General features: G+C 45.7%; 2 protein-coding genes across 2 annotated transcripts in view; one reads left to right on the plus strand and one right to left on the minus strand.

The window, feature by feature from the left end:
- RGS20 (regulator of G protein signaling 20) overlaps positions 1-19,800 on the plus strand; it is a 41,107-nt gene that overhangs the window by 15,169 nt on the left and 6,138 nt on the right. Inside the window, exon 2 of the mRNA XM_068397311.1 lies at positions 19,160-19,308. Coding sequence (XP_068253412.1) covers positions 19,160-19,308 — 149 coding nt within the window. The remainder of the gene's footprint in view (positions 1-19,159; positions 19,309-19,800) is intronic.
- Positions 12,198-19,800, minus strand: part of TCEA1 (transcription elongation factor A1) — a 51,723-nt gene continuing 44,120 nt past the window's right edge. The window contains exon 11 of the transcript XR_011047889.1: positions 12,198-12,273. The gene's annotated coding sequence lies outside the window, so the exon portion shown is untranslated. The remainder of the gene's footprint in view (positions 12,274-19,800) is intronic.

Consider the following 19,800-nt stretch of genomic DNA (forward strand, 5'->3'; position numbering starts at 1 on the left):
CTCAAAGATTATTTCTCTTTAAGCTTCCTCTTCCTTAGAAGTAATAAAGATGTGATATGTAGGAGTGGAAAAGAAACAGCGATGTGAGTGGAGACAGCGGAGGATGATTTCCAGACTTCCCAAGACTTCGGAGTAGAGTCTGACTGATATAAATACTGAGGCTGAGAGTTTTGGTAGAACATACATCTGGGATTGGCCAACCCTGAGAAAGTACGTCACCCTAGATAATAACCTGACAGTGCTGAAATAATTAGCAAAGTACTAAGCACAGCCATCAATAGCAAACAATTCTGGCTGCACTGAGATCTAAGCCAAGGCTAACCATTACGACAATTTTTCAAGCATTAGTCCTAACATAATGCAATCACAGGTTTTAGCATAAGACCTTGAGGAAGCTTAATCCTCCAGCAAAAGGCTGAGAGAAACCCTATGCTCTACATACGTGCTACTGAACGGTTACATTTTGACAGTATGAACGACACGGCATTGAGAGGAACTTCCCAGGGGAACTTTCACACTTGGGCTTCCACAAAATAAATTCTACTGGCTAATTAACACATTGCTATTAATGTTGATGAAAAATCGAGCACTAACAGTCATCCCTGCATGTGGGACAAGTTAGTCAATGCTCTGTGCGCCCATGCAGCTCTGTGGTTAGTTTTACTTGTTTGAAAACTCTGGTTTATTCTGCCTCCCATCAACATTGAACCTACATCTTCTATTTGAAATCAATTACTAATAGATCCATTAAGAAAACTTACTTGCACCTGTAAGAAACTGATGTTGAGACAATACAAATATTTAAAAGTTCAACAAAGCTGTTTCCCATAATATCACTGGCATTATGTTCACTTCAAAATATCGTTACTTAAAATGCATCTTTTAAAAATATATCTTTTTTTTTTTACATTTTAAGTTTTTATTAAGAAATAAGATAAAGCAAATACTAGAATACTGCTGATATATAAAGAAAATTGAAGTTCATCTAAGTCCCTGGAAACTCATTTTACTTCTGAAAATATCTCCTCTCCCAGAAAAGCCTATCAGTCTTCAAAGTGATTTGCAACAAGTGCACTTTCATGTCAATGAAAATAGCCGAAAAATGACTTCTTGCTTTCTGTTTGAATTTCTCCCTAATTTGCTATGAATCAGCTCCATTCAATGGTCTAGAAACTCTCTATTTAACAACTGAAGTGAGCAGGAAACAGTAAAATAGACTAGTACCGTAAGCCGCCATACAAACATGTGTGACCTCTCCTTAGGCAGGAGCAGAAGTTCAGGTACGAGGCCCAGCAATCTGTCCTAACATGTTAAAGCAAAACAGGCACCAAAAGAGATAATATGTGCATTATGTCACCCATTGAAGTGTGACTGCAAGAATGTTGGAATGCAATTTTATTAAAATACAGATACATGTTCTATATTACCTTTCTTATAACCTGTTCTTAATATTTTCAATGAGAACAAATAAAAAAAAAGTGACGTACTAGTTTTCAGTCTTAATAAAATAAACCAGTAATAATAATAATAACACCACCACCAATAACTAGTTTCTTCATTTCCACAAAGGCAAAATTAGGAAAATATGTTAGCTGGACAAGTCTGCAGAAAGAGAGACGCTGGAGTCTAAGAAACATACAAAGGGACAATATTAAATAGCAAGAGGACTCTCAGCTAAAGCCATTCCTTTCTGATGTGGAATAAAAGAAAACTACTTCATGCTGGATGGACTTCCCTCCTAAAAGTTTATCAATAACTTATGTAGACTTCATGCAAAATGTTCAGGAAAGTCTAGTAAAGAGATTTTTTTTTTTCCTAATGCCTTATCTACTAGTAGCTAATATCTATATTGAAATTGAGTCCTGATTTAATATATACCTTGTATGTTACAAAGGTGCCACTACAGGGGATAATTTTATTAAATACACAGTTCACGTGCAAACATTCCATTTTCCATAACATGTTTTTTGGGACAGAAACAAGACCCAACACTCCCATGCCTATCTAGTTTGCCAAGATGGACACATTTTGCTTTCTCTCTGTCCTAGTGAAGTTGAACTAACCTGTACAAAGTGGGGCAGCAGTGGGGACTAAGAGTACGGTCACAGGCACGTGCAGAGCACGCTGCTCTGATGACTGAGGGAGTTTTCTTTCACACATGAGAAATGCATGCTCAGATTCCTTTTAGACAGAGGAAGGGATTCGGTCTGTGTCTCTCAGCTCTTAAAGTCCCTCAACTTTAAACCCCATTTCAACAAAGTTCAAGTGCTTGTTAATGCTGTTCTGTCTTACATAGCTGGATCTCAGCCTGCATCCATTATTCAGGGAGAAAGGAGAAGATGATGCCTATTTTACTGATTTTGAGAGGACTTTAGGCCTCCAAGACACTCAGCTGTTTCAGGATTTAGGTGGTTGTGTACATATGCAATGAGGCAGATGTACCTGCCTATAGAGCTAGGTAGAGTTGTCTACAGACACCAAGCACTGGAAGATGTTCAGCTTAGATGGCTTTGTTTATCTAACACCGTTCATGCTAGGGAGCATGAGTACCATCTTTTTATACAATACTATGTATTATCACTATGCATCATTAATGTTGAAAAAAATAGACATCTTTAATAATGTGTTAGTTGATCATGACCCTCCTGAGAGAAATGCAAAGGATGGAGCAAGACCATACCTTCCAAAGGGGTTACACTGTGCCAGCATTTTAAGCCTGCACTTGTTCGAGCAGCCTGCTAAGATTTAGAAAGCCACCTGGGACCATAGTTTAGAGAGGGCTTAGGGGAGTCACATCCACTCACTGGTCTCAGAAATGACTGCCCTTCCCGGCAGAGTGATTAGGAGCTGGATTCAAAGGACAGTGGTGTTAACAGGTGTTTTGATCTTGGTCTCAGGACACATGAAGAACCACCTTGGTACACTCACTGAGACTTTCTTCCCTTTTGTCTGCCTCTGAGTGAGGCAATATCATTTAATCCTAACTGTCAAGTCTGTAATAGCTCCACGGGTCCTGTCTGGGCCTTGACAATTGTAATTCAGCACAGAAGTGTATTTAGCATCCCAGTTGTGCATTTTGTGCCATGACCAAAAGGGCAGAGATTTGCAGAAGGGCTCTTTGCCACTGGGCAGGAGAAATACTAAGTGGTGGTGTGGGGTGGGAATCAACCTTTCTATTTTTTCCACTCTCCTGCGAACATTGTCCAGCTTCCACCCTAGTTCACCTCTCCAAACAGATGTAGGGGAACTCTCTGCTGCTAAGCAACAGCAAGCTCCCCTTATGTGCAGGAACGGCAGCTTTCCCCGCAGGTCTCAGCTCTAACGAGCACCTTCTCCCAGCCCCAGTGGCACCACAGCCGTGTGCTCCCATCACAGTAGCAGTGGCTTTGGCCTTCAAGGGTAACACCATCACCGTGGGAAGGGCTTTCTTCACACTGTGCAGACTTCAGTTCGTCTCTATGTCTTTGATGTAAAGAGAATGGCTGAAGGCCAGAAATGGGGAAGATGTTTTGAGAAAGGCTGGGCCATGATGTAAAAATGGAGCCCTGAACAGGAACAGGCAGAAATCGCCACTAGAGAAAAGGAAGGCAGAGCCCGAATGGCAGTGATTGCTGTCTGTTCCTATTCCGGCCTCGTACTTCGGTAGAGTGGCTTCCTCTCTCCAGGACCATGACACTCGGCAAGGCAGGGGCAGACCAGCTGCCCTGCCGCTGGCCGGCCGGAGCGGGCCCGCTGAGCTGCCCGGCCCCCCGCGCGGCGGCAGGGACGGCGCCGGCGGGGCGCTTTCAGGACCCTGGACAGGGCCGGGCGGCGGCGGCGAGGCGGGGGGACCGCGCTCCGCTCCGCTTCCACAGGGGCCCGCCCGCCGCCGCAGCTCCTCCCGCCGGCGGTGGTTGGCTTTTGGGGTAGAGGATTTTAGGGCGTGGGGTGCTCTTTGCGTGTAGGTTGTAAGTGGCCAACCTCGCCCCCGTGCTCCGCTGGCACTACGTCCAGCCCTGAACCCCAAAGGGCGCTGGCTCGGTACGCGAAGCCTCCTCCACTCCGCGCTTAAAGGGCCGGCTTGGAAAAGTTAAAAACACAGAGCCTGCCTGCGGGGGGGTGAGGGGCAGCCCCGCGCACCCAGGGACCCACCGGTGGGGGTTCAAGCCTGCCGCCCCCCGGATTAGCATCGCGGTGGAGGGGCTCCGCTCGGGGCTGGGCTGTGCAGGGCGCCCGCCTGCCCCCCCGGTAAAGCTGATTTTGTGTTTTTTTCTCTCTTTCTCTCCCCGCCCCGTCCCCCCGCTCCCACACCTCCCCCGCACGCCGCAGCCTCCGAGGCCTGCCGGGCCCCTCGCCCCGCTGTCAGCTCTGCTCGCCAGCCCCTTCCTGCGGCCGCAGCTCCCCGCCCGCCGGCCCTGCCCGCGCTTCGTCTCGGCGCCCCGTCGAGACGCCCCGGGGCCCCGCTTTGGTCCCGCGGGCTTGGCGGCGCTGCTGGCTGGCAGCGAGGCGGCCGCCCGCTGCCCGCTCGCCGCCCTGCTGCGGGGTCGCTGGGCTGAGCCGCCGCCGCCGCTGCCGGCCCCCGCCCCGGCCCCGGCGCCGCCGCCGCTCAGCCGCCTCCCCCCGGAGCGCCGGAGATGCCCGGCGTGCCACGGAGCCGCCTCGCCGCAGCCCCGCGCTGCCCCCGAGCCGCCCGGCGCTGTGAGTACCGCTTGTGGGGCCGCGTCCGCCCCTTCCTCCTCCTCCTCCCCGCACCGGGGAAGCCGCTGTCCGCCCACATCCCCCCAGCCGACAGCGGCGTGGGAGTCTCGGGGGCGCTGGGTGAGCTCCCCCGGCTGAGAGCCCCGAGCTCCACAGGCAAAGCCCGCCGCTCCCGCTCTGCCGTCCCCATCGCTCCCCGGCTCCTCTGACTCCGGCAAGGCGGGTCCTGCGCACCCGGTGCGCGGGCGGGAAGGGAGCAGCCCCGACGGCAGGACTGCCCACCAGGTCTCCCGGTAACCGGGAGCCCAGCTCCGGAGGCAGGATGCGCGGGGCGTTCATGCACCGAAATCAGTCTCGTTTTCACGGGAAGACAGAGTCGCTGTGCCTGGGGACGGCGGTGACACAAGCCAGCCGCGGCCGTCCCGTTAACCCTTGTCCCGCCGACGGGCGCGCTGCGCCCTCTGGGCAAAAAAGGCATTTGGGGCTGCCCGGGGCGGGGCGCGGTGGCGGGACGTTGTCGGTGAGACAGTCCCCAAAAAGTGGCAGTGGTGGTAAGGGCGCTGCTGAAAGGGCCGCCCCGGGGGCGCGGGGTGAGAGCCGAGCCCGGCGGCCGCTGCCCGCCCGCCGCAGCCCGGTAACGCCGTGCCCCGCTGAAACGGGAGAACTAGAGCGAGAGAGGCCGGCGGCGGTGAGCTGTGCGCCTCTGGAAGCCGGGAGGCGGCTGGGGGGGCGGGAGGGAAAATGCATCCCTGCAGTTACTTAAAATGCAAGCGTGCTCCAGTCCCGGGTGCTATGAGCACGGCTCTCATTTAAGGCAGCTATGAACATTAAAGCACCAGCACCGAGCCCCGCGGCGGCACCGCCGCCTCCTCAAGCCCTTCCCACCCCCTCCCCTGGGCGCTCACACACACACTCGCTCACACACACACACTCTCACGCCGGTTTCTCCGGCATTGCTCTCCCCGGCGCCGGCCCCATGGCCCCCCCCGCGCCCTCCCCAGCCCACCGCCGCGGTGCGGGCGCTGCGGCGGCGACTCCCGTTGCAAACCGCCCCTGAGCCGCAGCGGCCCCCGGTGCTCGCCTCGCCGGGGGCGGCCCGGCGGCAACCTGCCCTGTCGTGCCGGGGCCGGGCCGGCGAGCGCGGGCTGCCGGCCTCGCTACCCCCGGCTCCGGCCACGGCGAGCGAAGCCCACCCGCGTCCGTGGCTGGCACCGTGAGACGAGCCCGCGAGGGCCGGGCGCATGCGCGGGGCTGGCGAGCCGCCGTCCCTGGGCGCCCAGCCCGCCGCTACCGGAGGGGAAGCGGGCGAGGACTCCCGGCGGGGCCCCGCCGCCGACACCGTAAGTACCGCTCGGTCCCGCACGGCGGCCGCCGAGCACCGCGGCCCCGGGCCCCGGGCAGGCGCGGGCTCGTCACCGGCAGCCGCGACCCCCGCGCCGTCGCCGGGGCCGCCCCGGCGCGGCGGGACGAGACGGGGCGGGACGGGAGGGGCGGCGCTGCCAGCGGTGGCCCCCGCGTCCGCCCTCCCCGGGAGGAACCGAAGGGACCTGGTGCAAGAGGCGCTTCCCCCCGTCCCCCGGAGGGTGGGGAGCCGCCGGCCCCACGCTGGGGCTCGCACCGCCCCGTCTCTCCCCACGGGGCTCCCGGCGCCGCTCCCAGCGGGTCCGCAGCACAGGTCCCGCGTAGCACCGTGATGCCCCCGGTCCCAGTGCGAGGGCAGCGACCCCTCCCCGCAGGCTCGGTTCCGCCGCTGCCGCCGCTTCCCGGGGCGGGATCGCGCCCCGCTCCGCGCAGCCTCCCTCGCCCCAGCGCAGGTAACACCTCGGCTCGGCTGCCGCCGTGCGCCCAGGGGCCCTTCCTCCTCTTTAGACGAGTGCGGATGAAGATAAGGCAGCATCCATCATCCCTCCGCTCCTTCGTGGAGTCCCGCGGCACGTCCGTTCTCGGGGCCCTCGGCTCCCCGCAAAGTTAGAGAGACGAGTAGCAACAAGCGAGTGTTTCCATATAGACTCTTCCAGTATCAGCCTGCCACATCATGCATCCTCGGGTGAGAGAAGGAGCTCCTCCTGAGATCTGTCGTTAGATACATGTCAGTAGGTAAGAAACAGCAGGTAATGAAAATAGGACACAACTGCAGAGACTGAAATAAGATTATCCATGTACATGCCAGTAAGAATTACAGTAATTCAATACCGATGTAATTTACTTGATGCAACCGTTCCATTATTTCTTTTTTGCTGTTGAAAAATGCAAGACCAAAACTTTTCCTACAGTGCCGTCAGTATGACGTGATGGTGCGGAGCCTCCTTGTACCCCTGTGCCCGTTGCACAAACAGAACAGCAGCAGCAGCTCCAGCCCTCTGCAGAGCTATGTACCGTAGTGCCAGTTGCACCGTTGCTGTACTACAGGACCAAAACCCAGTAAACACTAGCTCAGCTAAACGAAGCACCGAAATCACTGTCAGCTAGGAGAGTCCTAGTTGTGGTCAGGTTAAAATTAGGAGTGTCAGGTTAAAATTAGGAGCATCTTTCTAAACTATGAGCATGCTCGAGCCAACTGAATGTAAAACCAGCACTATGTTTTTATATAAAATACTCTAAGATGAGAGAACAGTTACTTTATTTCCCCTTTTAATTTCTTATCTACTCCCTCCCCATCAATACTTATTTTGATAGCTTTACGCTGGGTTCCAAATAGTTAATCATGGAAGCATTGCCTCAGCTGTTACACACATCTTTATCCCTTGGAAAGAACAGTGTATGTTTTTCAGAGTGAGAAGTGACGTTTGAGGGCTCAGCTTAAAGTACCAGGAAGGAGTTTTCAGAGTCTAAGGTTTGTGTGTCTCTTGGAGCACAGGTCACAAGTTGATGAACCTGAAGTGCAGGCAACTACCAGTGCTCAGTCACTTAGAAAAATTCATCCCCTCTCTTCGTCACCAAGAAAAGTTACCCCAAGGGGGCAGCAGGTCTTGGAGATACTGTGGAGATCTCCCAGCATTCAGAAGCAACAGAGTATTCTCAGCTAGAGGTTCATGACTCTTAACTTTCTGTTCATAGGCATGTTTCAAAATTTGTCATAGCCAGGTGAAGCAAAGAGGTCCAGAGAGCATCATGACCAAAATGACAGTGTGCTAAATCCAATTCTGACCTTACTTCAGCTTTAAATTGACTTTGGTAACACTCCTCCTGGCTGACACTGCTCCATGTGGCACTGCAGCCGAGCTCGCAAGGCAGAGGGCAGCTACCACGGTGCCTACCCGGCCAGAGCAGCCGGATGCCGGCGTAGTACAATCTGAAGTGAATCACGACAATCGGAATCAATAGGAAACGGTATGTGAATCACTATTTAATGCACTCCAGGGTGAGTCACCCCGATTCAAACTGGCTTTCAGACCAGTACAATGTCAGTCAGTTCCTTGCACAGTTCGATATGAGTCAGATCTCAGCACCGAGTACAATATGAAATGAGTCACCGACTCACACAGCGCCATGTGACTCCAGTACCCCGTGTGAGTTGTCAGAGCTGCTGTGTGATATGAGTCACTTCATAGTACAGTAAAATGGGCTTTTTGGAGACCATTCATAATTAAGCACGATGCAACCAAGCGCTCAGCAGGAGATGATGGGAGTGAGCAGAGCAATCTGCTACATGCACCAGTTTCACTGTTTGCATAGTAAAGAGGTTTGTAAAATATTAGGCTGCATGGTTTTTTTTAATTTTTTTTTTAAAGCAACCTGCATAAAAATAACTAGAAGCAAAGACTTCCTCTGACATTAAAGCCAGCCAAAGCAGGGCTGAAGCAGCAGTAGTACTCCCACCATTGGAGAAGCCTGGGCTTTTTTTGGTGGTGTTTTTACTTCTGAGAGAGCTGATCAGCCAGTGTGAACCGACATAGATCCACCGAGGTTGACTCCAGCTGCCTCAAAAGACAAGGCAAGGGATGCCGACAGTCTGTGCTGTGCCGAGGAGAAGGACTTGATGCTGATTTAAGTTAACTGCAGTTTGCAATGACCTGGTTTGTGAAGGGACTCGGCCTGGGACGACGTTCTGTCCATACTCACATTCATACTGCTCCGCTGTCATAGCACCCACATAAAGGGCTGGACTGAAGTGACAGGTTACTTTTGTTGCTTTTTCTATGCAACTGGTGAAAAATTCTCTCATGTCTTTCCCATATTACGTGAGAAACAATGACAGGGAGTGACCCTGCTAATTGCATGTTAGAGTAACATTTTCAGTGAAGTCTCTTGTGATAAAATCCAGAGTAAATAAATACTTTACAATACTACCAGAGGAGATATAGGACATCCCTTTAAAAAAATATGCAAAAATTGCACTGAAACCCCAAGTAACTATGTTTCTTAACAAGAAAGTCAGATTTTACTCAAACTTTCATGCAGGAAGTTTTTTTGCAGACAGTGGGCTGATCTGGAGGCCAAATGTGCAGCACTGAATACCAAAGAAAAAGGAGCAGAAGACGTTTGTGCCTTTGGTAGAAAAAGACCTCAGTTATGGGTGATATGATGGAGACACCATTCCCTGTTACTGTGTGGGTGTGGTACACTTTCACCATCCCTTTTGAAATGTAAAGTAATGCTTTAATCTGAATAGATGAATCCAGCTCCTCTGAGCTGCTGCTCCTCTGCAAAAATAAATGAAATAAAACAGGTAAAGGCACTCAATTTATGGACATTTTACATAAAAGCATGCCAGAATTGTTATTTAAAGTCATAGAAGGATACTACTTTCTCTTGTGACTTTGTCCACTTAAGCCTTTGATAACTCAGGTGCATCAGTGACATAAGAGGCTGCTTTATTCCATGTGGCTGCCTGTCTCCTCTCTGCTAACCTCTGTCTTGTATTTGTAAACTCTCACCCATTTAAGTCACCCCACTACAAGATGCCAAATCTCCAATAATACAAAAAAAACTCAGAAGAGCTCTTGCTCTTCACTCACTAAGTAGGCAATCCGATAGCTATGCCTAAAGCACGTGCATGTGTGTGGGTGAGTTTATTAACATATATTATAATTCTTCTCCATCTAAAATAGTACGCTGCTTGATGCAGAAAGCCTGCGTGTCAAATTTGTCAATGAAGAGGAAGAAGCACGAGCATCAAGCTTCCTGTTCATATTTCAGTTGACAATAAACTACCACAGGCTTCAGTGGGAGTATGCTGCAGCCCCAAGTATTTCTAAATTAATAAAAATACAGATTCAGAGACTTCCTTTGAGCTTGACCCCAGTTGCAAGCCTCTTCTGACAGCAGTAGACAAGGACAGAATCTCTTTCTTCCAACTCCCTGGTTATCACTACTGGGGGGGATCCGAAGGGAGAGCAGCACTTGGAAGAGTTCTGCAGCCTCACCTCAAGCTCGCTGAAACCAATAGGTGGTTTTCATTGTTTTAATGGAGTTTGGATCAGGCCCGAAGTATTTACTGAAAAATAACTGGACTATGATGATCCACATCTGTGCACTCTCTCCAACTGGCTGTCAGCTACTGTTAATAGCACAGGGCTTCATGGACTGTATAGTTGCTGTGAAAGCTGCATGCTGTGGCCGTGCAAATCAGACCCGAGCACAAGTTAAGGGTTGCACGCCTGCCTGATGGTAATGCGTACAGGGAGGAAACATTATTTGTATGTGTAAGTAATAGAATCATTGCACTTCAAGCTGAAAAATGTCATTGTGCTTTAGCATAAAATGAGGATAAAAGTATAAAAGCTTTGTCTACAATCTTCTTTTCTGCATATTCTTGTGTTGTGGATTTTTTTTGGTTTTGTTTAAATCTGACCTTCATGGCTTCGATTTTAGATATTACTCCTTTGGGAAGGCTATTTTCTTGGTAGCCCACCTTCCTACTGAGAGATTAGCAAATACTATAAATGTTACAATGAAGCCAAATGTCATCTGAAGTGCTTTTTAACCAGGGAAATAATTTTCATTCCTGACCTTCACACTCCTTTGCGTTCATAACGTTACATACAGAAATGCCTCATAATCTGAATGTCAGGTAGGCATGCCCTGGAGTGGAAAAGGTATGACAGACATACTTATACCAGTACTTCAACATTACTCTGAAGGCATACAGTAGTTTTTCCACTATTGTCAAAAGTAGCTTTTCAAATGCTTGCTTAAATCCCTGGACTTTTTTTTTAATTACTATTAGCATTCAGTAATATGAGTGTGTACTTTTTATATGAATCATAGATGTTATCTAGCTGGATAAGAAGAATATGTGCCATTATTTTTCCTCTATTTTTGGTTCATTGCTTTTTAGGGACATTTTTATAATGGACTAAATTTGTTGTTATCATTAAATAGAGAAGGACCTCTCTCTCCCTGGGAGATCCAGAAACTCCACACCTAGGCATCTGCATAGATGCTACATCAGATTGACTTGAAATAGTGAACCAACCAGAGACAAGCTGATCGGTTCAACTCCTACTCCCCTTTCTCAATTAAGTATTTGACTAATTGGTGCTCTCCATGAGGGATTTGGACAGTTCTGTGGATTCCTTCAGGTAGGCCCTGCTGTGCCCAGACCAGCCCCTGTCTGTTTCAATGTGCTGATTAACATCCAGAGCAGAGAATCTGGCCCTTCCAGAGACTCCAAGGCTGCAAAATTGATCCACCTCTACATAGGTTACAGGTAGTCACAGGAAACTTGTAAGCAGCCAGAAGAAACTTCCTATAGATGCAGGAATGATCATGTAGGACAGTCTTCTGTACACAGTTTAGGTAGCTAGGAGTTGTTTTGTGTGTAGCTCAAGATAATCACTAGCGATGGAGCATGTGTGTGCTGGAGTGGTCCCAAGGAGCACAGGCCGGCTGGATACAAGAATTGCACAGTAAAGCATGATTCAGGGAGTCTCACCTGGCCCAGCCAACACCACCACTGCAAGGACCTTTGCAATTGAAACTCCTGTTGCCATCTGGACACTGACTGACTGTCCTGTTCAAGGATTTGATTCCCCACGGTGACATGACATTAGCAAAATCAGATCCAATGGACTACCAACGAACCAGCAGAATAGCACCTTTTAGTCCTTCCCTATCCCTATGAATCAGAAAATCATATTTTTTCTATTAAGTTATAGCTACCCAAGCCCTCACCAAGCAGATATAGGTGTCTTTGAGAGTGCTGTCATTACTTCAGGCAGTCAACTGAGATAATTGGACACAGAGATACATTTCATGTTATATCCAGCAATTGGCTAAAAGTGTACCCAGACTGGGGTTAAACAGGGCTGGAGATGGTAGAGATTAAAGTCTTTTGATTAAAGGTATCTCACCTCATTTCATCAACAGTCTAAACGTACTTTTGGATTCTTTACAAAACATGTACGAGATAGCAGTCCATGTCCAGTTTTTAAATGCTCTGTGTTTTCTTCTCAAATCCATTTTCAAACAAGGCATGTAGCTGCTCCAGATGGTGGGGACAGTGAAGGCAGACCCCAATTCTCAAAGTGCGGAGAGCATCCAGTACAAAGGGTTCTCACACAACCTTCTGAGAGGTCTGGAAATTTGAGAAGATAAAGGAGGCACGGGGAGTTTAGAGCAGTGAAATTTCTGTTTTGGTGTCAGGGAGATAACCTAGAGGAAGAAAAGCAATTGATTGGCTTATTCTTCTTCAGCAAGACAAATTTTAGGGTATAGAATTCTTTTGTAGTACAGCAACCTAGTAAGGAAGTTTAAGGTAATAGGGAATTAAACAAGAACACAAGACCAGGTAGCATCCGAGGTTTTTGAAATCCAGGTGTATTAGGGGAGAAACCTGTCACAAACTAGGCTGATGAATTCCTCCACTGGGGCTCAGAGGTAAATTCTCCTCCTGGACCTTCCTCTCTTACCTTGAAGCAGCAATATAACCTTGCCTGAATCTTAAAGAGGGAAAGCACTACAGCTCAGTGTAACTACCCAAGTGATTAAAAAAAAAAACAAACCAAAATCCAAAACCACAACAAAACCAGAGCAGTAATTTGAGCTTGAACTTGTGAGTGACTGATCTTCCTGAACTTGCAAGTTGTTGATCTTCCTGAACTTCCAAGGACCTCAATGAGAACAGGAGGAGAACAGTATCTTATAGGTCTGAATCTTCAACTATTTAAATAAATATATCTAAAAATCTAAACATAGTTAAACTACCTTGGAAAAAGTAAAAACATCCATCTCTAAATTTACTTTATAGTCAAAAGAGTAAGAGTTCTGTCAAAGATTAAATACAAAACTATTTAATCAGAGCAGAAATAGAGAACAATAATTTATGTGCACTGATACACATTCATCCTCTGCATTCTCTTAGTAAGACAGAAAAAGTCACTTTCAGTGATAAGATAAAACTCACTATTTGTCACCATCTGTTTAAATGCATTCAGGAAGAAGAAGGAGGACTTTTAAACAAAGCATTTATACAAATTTTGGAGAAAGGCATTTCAGACAATTCGTAACACCTCTGCTTAGCACCACCTGGTATTAAATCCAACCCAAGATATGAAGTTATCTTTCTCTGCAGCATAAATACAAGTACCAGATCAAATCCTCAGCTGGTATAAATCCCCTTGTCTTTACTGGCCATAGTGAAGTGATGTAGTTTTTCAGCAGTTGAAAATTTGACTCACACTACATGTAATCCCTATTAATACTTCAAAACTGCATATATAAAAACTAAGATGGAATTTCCTCTCATCACAATGAGATTTTGGTGTTCCAGAGAAAACATCCTCTTTGCTGATGGACATATTTATATTTGATCGTCCAGGGAAATAAAACACTGGCCAGTAACAAATCTATTTAAAACCAGATACTAATTGCATGCCATGCAAACTGAAAACCTTAGGAAGAGCATCTCCATCTTGCTTGTATTTCAGAGTGTCAGCTGACCAAACATGCGACTGCCCTGGGAGGCTGTGTGACAACAAGCTGTATTTACTGATTGCCATTTTCAAAGTGCACACCTGGCAATAAGGAACAGAATATTTTGGCTGATAGAAGAACATTTGCACTGATGTTTACAGAAAATGCACCTAGTTTCTTCTTCTTTTTTTTTTTTTTTTCCTAACTGCATTATAAAATTTCTCCACGGGAGAAATCTGTCCAGTTCAATCGCAGGTTCTTTCCCACTTCAATGCTGTATTGACTAAAAAACAGCCTTCTGTGAGATTTAAGTGATCTACCTGACAGCGTCAGGTGTAGGAGGGTGGCCGTACACCTTGTTTTCCTCAGGAATGCACCCTTTTGTTCTACAGACAAATAACAGCTCTGAACTATCCCTCAACCCTTGAATGCACTTACTGTTACACACACTTCAGCTCTCAGGGCTCCTCGAGCTCCAAAGCCTTTTCCACCTGATTGCTACAACTAATGTTTTCCCTGCCCAGCTCTGCACATACATGTCTCTGCAACATCATACTATTGTTTTAAGAAAACAGATCATTATTTAAGCATCCCAGTCAGGTTGTGGGGACAAGTTAGGTCACCTCTTAGGCTACTTATGAAATGCAGCAGCTGGTGGGGGAGCAATACCCATGTGCCTCTTACCCTGCTTCCCCACTCCACCACCTGTGGGTCTGCCAAATGTATTCTCAACTAGGATAGGAAAACAAAAATATTTAGCTAAACATAAGTATCAACATATGTCATTCCCTTTAACAAATTTAAGGTAAGCTCAAAATGCTGTAGATGATTCAGAGTTTTCATTATTAAAACAACCTGATCACCCACAATATCAGCCTAGAAAATAAGGAAGGCCCTCTTGCAAAATTAGCAGTCACACTTCCACTGGTTTTGATTACAGTTGGTTGAGGCTCTTCAACCTAATACTGTGGGTTAATAAACTTGAAGCGGTCACCAATCACTGGTACCATGTACTATAGCAGTAGGATCCACAGATGAATAGTTCTTCAACAAATATATACTGTTATACTGTTAGTCTCATCATTGATGAAAAGAACACAAGCACTAGATTTTCTAATTGGTTTTACACCTACTGCATGACCCAGTCAGATCTGATGTCCCAAGTTAACAACCATAACATTATATGAACAGAAGACCTGTTTACTGGGAGGTCTAAAAAAAAACCCTCTCCTTTTTGCCCTGAGCACCTAAAGCCTACTGAAGGCACAAAAAGGGCCACCTCCATTCCCACAGATCCACAAGTCAGTCAAGCAATTGTTTAAATTGTTGCTAATGGGGGCTGTACTGTAAAGCAGCAAGGAATTTTGTTAATTCCTACAAATAATCTTCACTGGAGTTGTCGATAAATCCACTGTCCATTCCTGCACTGAGCACAACTCAAAACAGTAATTTGAGCAGATGTCTGGAAAGGCTCGTTACACAGCTATGGTGGCTGCAGCAAGAAGCAGCAAAGTGTGATGGAGAACTTCGATGACCCATAGTGAAATTCAGGATATGATATAGGCAGCAGAAAAACAACTACAGATGTAAAATAAGGCTTTTCTGTTTGGGTCCCATTAGTGGCTCTGTCATTAGCTCACGGCATGATCTCAGACAACTTGCTTCACCTCTATGACTTTTTTCCATACACCTTTCAAGATCATTGTACTTCTCTGTGTACAGTCATACTCAGATAGTCTCAATGCTTTTCAAGGTGCTTTTCTTTGAAAATGAATCCTTAGATGACTTGCACAAACTCAGCGTCTGTACATTTGCCTCTGTTCCAGCCAAGGAGCAGTTTATAGGAGAGCAAAAGCAGCAGACAGGGAGCTCGTGGTAAACTTCTTATATCACCATGCACAGCTGCAAAACTGCAGGGTTTGTGTTTCCCTGGTTTACCTTTTTTTTTTTAAATTACATATTTTTTAAAAAAGCAAAGAAATCTAGAAACTCCATGTATATCCATGAATATACATATAAAATTATGACATATCCTTTAGGCAGAGCCTATGTCTTACTGTGCGTTCAGGCCTCATGTCTGGCATTACACCGTCTCGGTACAATCACAATTGGGATATACATTTGCAATAAATTGTGCTGCAAACATGAACATTTTAACTTTATCTTGCAATTCTGGTTAGAGGACAAACCTCAAAAACCTAGACTTTTAATGCAAGACATCCACTTCTCCTGCAGATTAATTATTCTTACGTGCCAAAGGGAGTTTGCCCAGGTAGAAAGGTATATAGAACAATGTGCTTGACGACAGTTTGGTTTAAAGCCAGAGCTGCATTAAAAAAAACAAACAAACAAACAAAAAAAAAAACCAGGGAAGAACGAAGTTAGAAAAATAATGCTGGGATGGTTCACCTGCTCATTGCTTGTTCTGTGAACCTGGACCAGCCCGATATGGTTTTGTCTTATGGGTCTTAATACTATCTGTGCCAAAGGAGTTTCTACAACTTTGTAATAACCTGCACCACTGCTCAGCTCTCTACCTTGCTATTCTATAATACCAAGCCTAGATTTTATTTAGCCCAAGCTATCTCATTATTTATCTCTGAAAGAATTAGAGAACAGTAGAACATCATAACATTTTACTGATCAGAAGATAAATATACTTCTCAGTTCCCCTTTCTAGATTAACAACCCAAACTCCTACAATTTTTCTGTGTAAGTCATGCTTTCTAAACAACTTGTTAGATGATTAGATAGATGCTCTATCTTTCTTGGAATGTGATACCCGTAGTACTTGCACAGAGGAGTAAATTACTTCCTGTATCTCACCACAGTATTCCTGCTTATACACTACAGAAAGTCACATCGTAATTAGTTTGTGATCCATTCAAAATCTCTATCGAATGTACAATATGACTGTCAATTGCCACAGGAAATACATGCACGATAATCACTAAACAGCTTTGTAATTCAAAAGCTTGGGCTGTCTTTAAGCCAACAGATATATTCCAGTCTTCTTTCTCTTATTTCCCATTACTCTAATACAGCTCTGCTATCACAAAAGCATGTTTTATCTGCTAAAAATATCTTTCAAAACAAATCTTCATCACATAAATGACCAAACCCTACTTGCTTATTCAATGAGAAAGCTGGTATACATCTGCCAAATAAAAATGAAAATGCATCATTTAATCTGAAAAAGTGTCTTGAATTTTTGTCTTGCTCAATCCTTCATTTTCTGTAAACTGTGTGAGAAACCATGCAACGATAAACATCCATTAAAACCTACAGTACCAGAAAACTTCTAAGTAAGGTGTATGATTCAGAAATGAAACAAAGACACAGTGCTGCTGGGCAGTTTTTGCCATAGAGCTGCTTACATACTCTTCCCTTTCATTAGACGTCAAAGAACAATTCTGAAGTAGAATCTGAAATGGTAACAATGGATCCAGAAAGATCTCTTGAATTAAGCCACAGTGGGATGAGATGGGGAGGAAGAGTGTATTCTTCCTACTTCCACCGTCCTTTACCTTTCTCCTTGGAAAAAAGCAAACAACAGGAACTAGCTTTTCTACTCAGACCACCATCAGTCCAATTGTAATATGGATTAGAGATATGAGTGTGTGAACTATCCACATAAAACATCTCAAAAGTAAGAGTGGATGGATTATAAACCACACATATCTGAATCCAAGTTACACTTTTCTAATTAATAATAGTTTACTGTCCAAAGCAGCCTGAAATATTATCATTCCAATAATGCTTTATATGCTATCACTTTCTAATTGAAATATGAAGATGCTCCATTTAAAGAAGTATAGGTATCTAGAGGGAAATTAATACTTAGGGCTTCGTTCTATTCCTGTGAATCTGAAACTCTGAAGGAAAGAAATCTGAATCTACAAATGTATTCTACATTTCACATTTATTCTTCCACATTTTGAAACAAGAAAGTTTGTGGAGGTTTTGGAAGCTATGTTCTTTTTGTGATTTTCTATTTCTGGGCATTTAGGCATTGCTTGTCAGATTAGGTCCACAGAGTTGCAAAATGGGTTATCATTTCTATCTGTATTGTTGTTCTTATATTTTATTCCTCCTGCAAAACAGGTGCATCTTCTGCTCAGCATGTCGTGCATTTTTCTCTTGGGAGAGTGGGTGGTTCTCACAAAAACAAAAACTATTAAGCTCTATAAGAGAGAACCAAATTCAGCATAAAAAAATCCAACAAAATGTAACACTGCACTCTGCTAAAATAATCTCCTTTCTTCTCCTGACACTTCTGTCAAGTCCGTGACAACGTTTGTGCATTTTCCCTCAAGTTACAACAACAGTATTTCCTAAACCAGGCTGAACATTTTAGAAAGGAAGGCAACTTTTAACCCTCCACTATTCAGCTCATCAGATTATGATTCAATACTGGAATTCAATTATCAATTAAAAAAAAAGAACTCAAAATTGGTAGTGGCTGATTTTAATTCCCTACAATTGTCATGGCCTCAAAAGAAGGTTTAGCAACCTGAAAAAAACTCCACACAAAGGGATCTCATGACACACGAGGCTGACTAGTTATGTGTCCAAAAATCAAATACAATCAAAATGGAGACAGACATACTCATCTTTGTACAAGCTTGCATTTCATCTATAAAAGACATCTGTCACTTGGATATGGCACAACCCTCAGCATAATAGGGAGAGCATTATTACATGGTGTAGAGCAAGTTTGAAGCTCGCAGACAGGTCAGAAAGGGACAGGGACTTCAAGGGGACTTGTCATTTCATTAACACCACTTCTCTGCACAATCTGCAGAATTCAGGCTCCAAAGAGGTTTCCTAGAACAGTGCAAAAACCACAACCAGTGCTTCCACCAAAAACTGTTTCATGCTGTCTTCAGTTGGGGGAGGCAATCAAAAACCTGCATGTTAAATATTAACGTCCAGTCGTGTTTTCTCCATTAGTAATTCTTCATCTTCACAGAAGCACTTAATTACTTCTTGAAAGAAAAACATTTTAAAAAACTGTGGCAGTCAGACCTATAATGGACAGATAAGCATTGGCCCTTCCCCTTTGCTACACGGCAACCTGCAGGTTGAGACATCCTCAATACTCACCGAAGGCCAGATTTTCAGGAGAGCTCAGGTGTCTCACTCAAGCATCACTAAGCCTGTGCATTGGCTGATCGAGAGAACGTCAGAAAGGAAAAGGGCAAAGGGGCTCTATCTATCTCTATTCTGTACCATTTTCTTTAGAACTGGCCTTGAAGTCAAAACCTCAGGAAACCCTTTTCAACTCCTAGGCTTATATACCCCTGTGCTAAGAGCTGCACCTCTCCAAGACCCCTCACTTCCACCTTTTTCTCCCTGCATCACCACTCTCTTCTCTTTGTATTCCCACCCATGTGCAGATTTCATTAGCCCTTTGCCTTCCATAACAGCACTTAAATAAAATGAGTGAACCTTCCAAAGGATTCAACTCCTAAGAGTTTCTGTGGGGAAAAATCAAGCATTTAGCTTTTCAGTTCCATTAGAGCTGTGGCCTTCAGCAGTTCTTGGTAAGACTTTTAAAGCAAACAAAAGGAAAAAAAAGAGAGAGAGATGTTTCTTACTTCCACCTTCGCTTGCTGTCTTGCAGCCCATGGGATCAGAGCGGATGGAGATGCGCAAACGGCAGATGTCTACGACCCAGGAGACCCCAGGCGCCGCACAAGCTCAGCACAGCACAGGAAATCGAGGGTCCAATGCCTGCTGCTTTTGTTGGTGCTGTTGCTGCAGCTGTTCATGGTAACCCCTCTCCTTCAAGCCTCTGGTTAACAGAATAGCAGTGGAGGGAGGCAATAGCCGGTATATAGGACAACATAAGCCAAACAAACCACCTGGGTAATTCTGCTAATCTGGGACTAGGAGAGATGACTGTGCTTTAGTACTAGACAAAACTTTCTACTCCAGTTTACTTTTCTTTTCCTGCCACTGAAATAACAGATTAAAAAAAAAAAATCTCTGTACAGTATCTTTGTTGTACTTTTGATGTCAATACTGTGTAATGGAAGGTCTGTTTCATGCAGAACTGGTTCTCCCCAGCCTTGAACTTCACCAAGGCTTCCACTAAAAACTGAAAGCAATACCAGAATATGTCACAGCTTTAGATTTAACACAGACTGTGTTAAATGGAGTTAGGAGTAGGTGGAAGAATTTGTAGGCCAGAAAATGAATAATCAGGTTCCCAGCACTGTTCTTATGTTTTGAAGGCAACTGGATCTGTTGTCATTAATTAGT

This window comes from Nyctibius grandis, chromosome 3, assembly GCF_013368605.1.
Source record: "Nyctibius grandis isolate bNycGra1 chromosome 3, bNycGra1.pri, whole genome shotgun sequence".
NCBI lineage: Eukaryota > Metazoa > Chordata > Aves > Nyctibiiformes > Nyctibiidae > Nyctibius > Nyctibius grandis.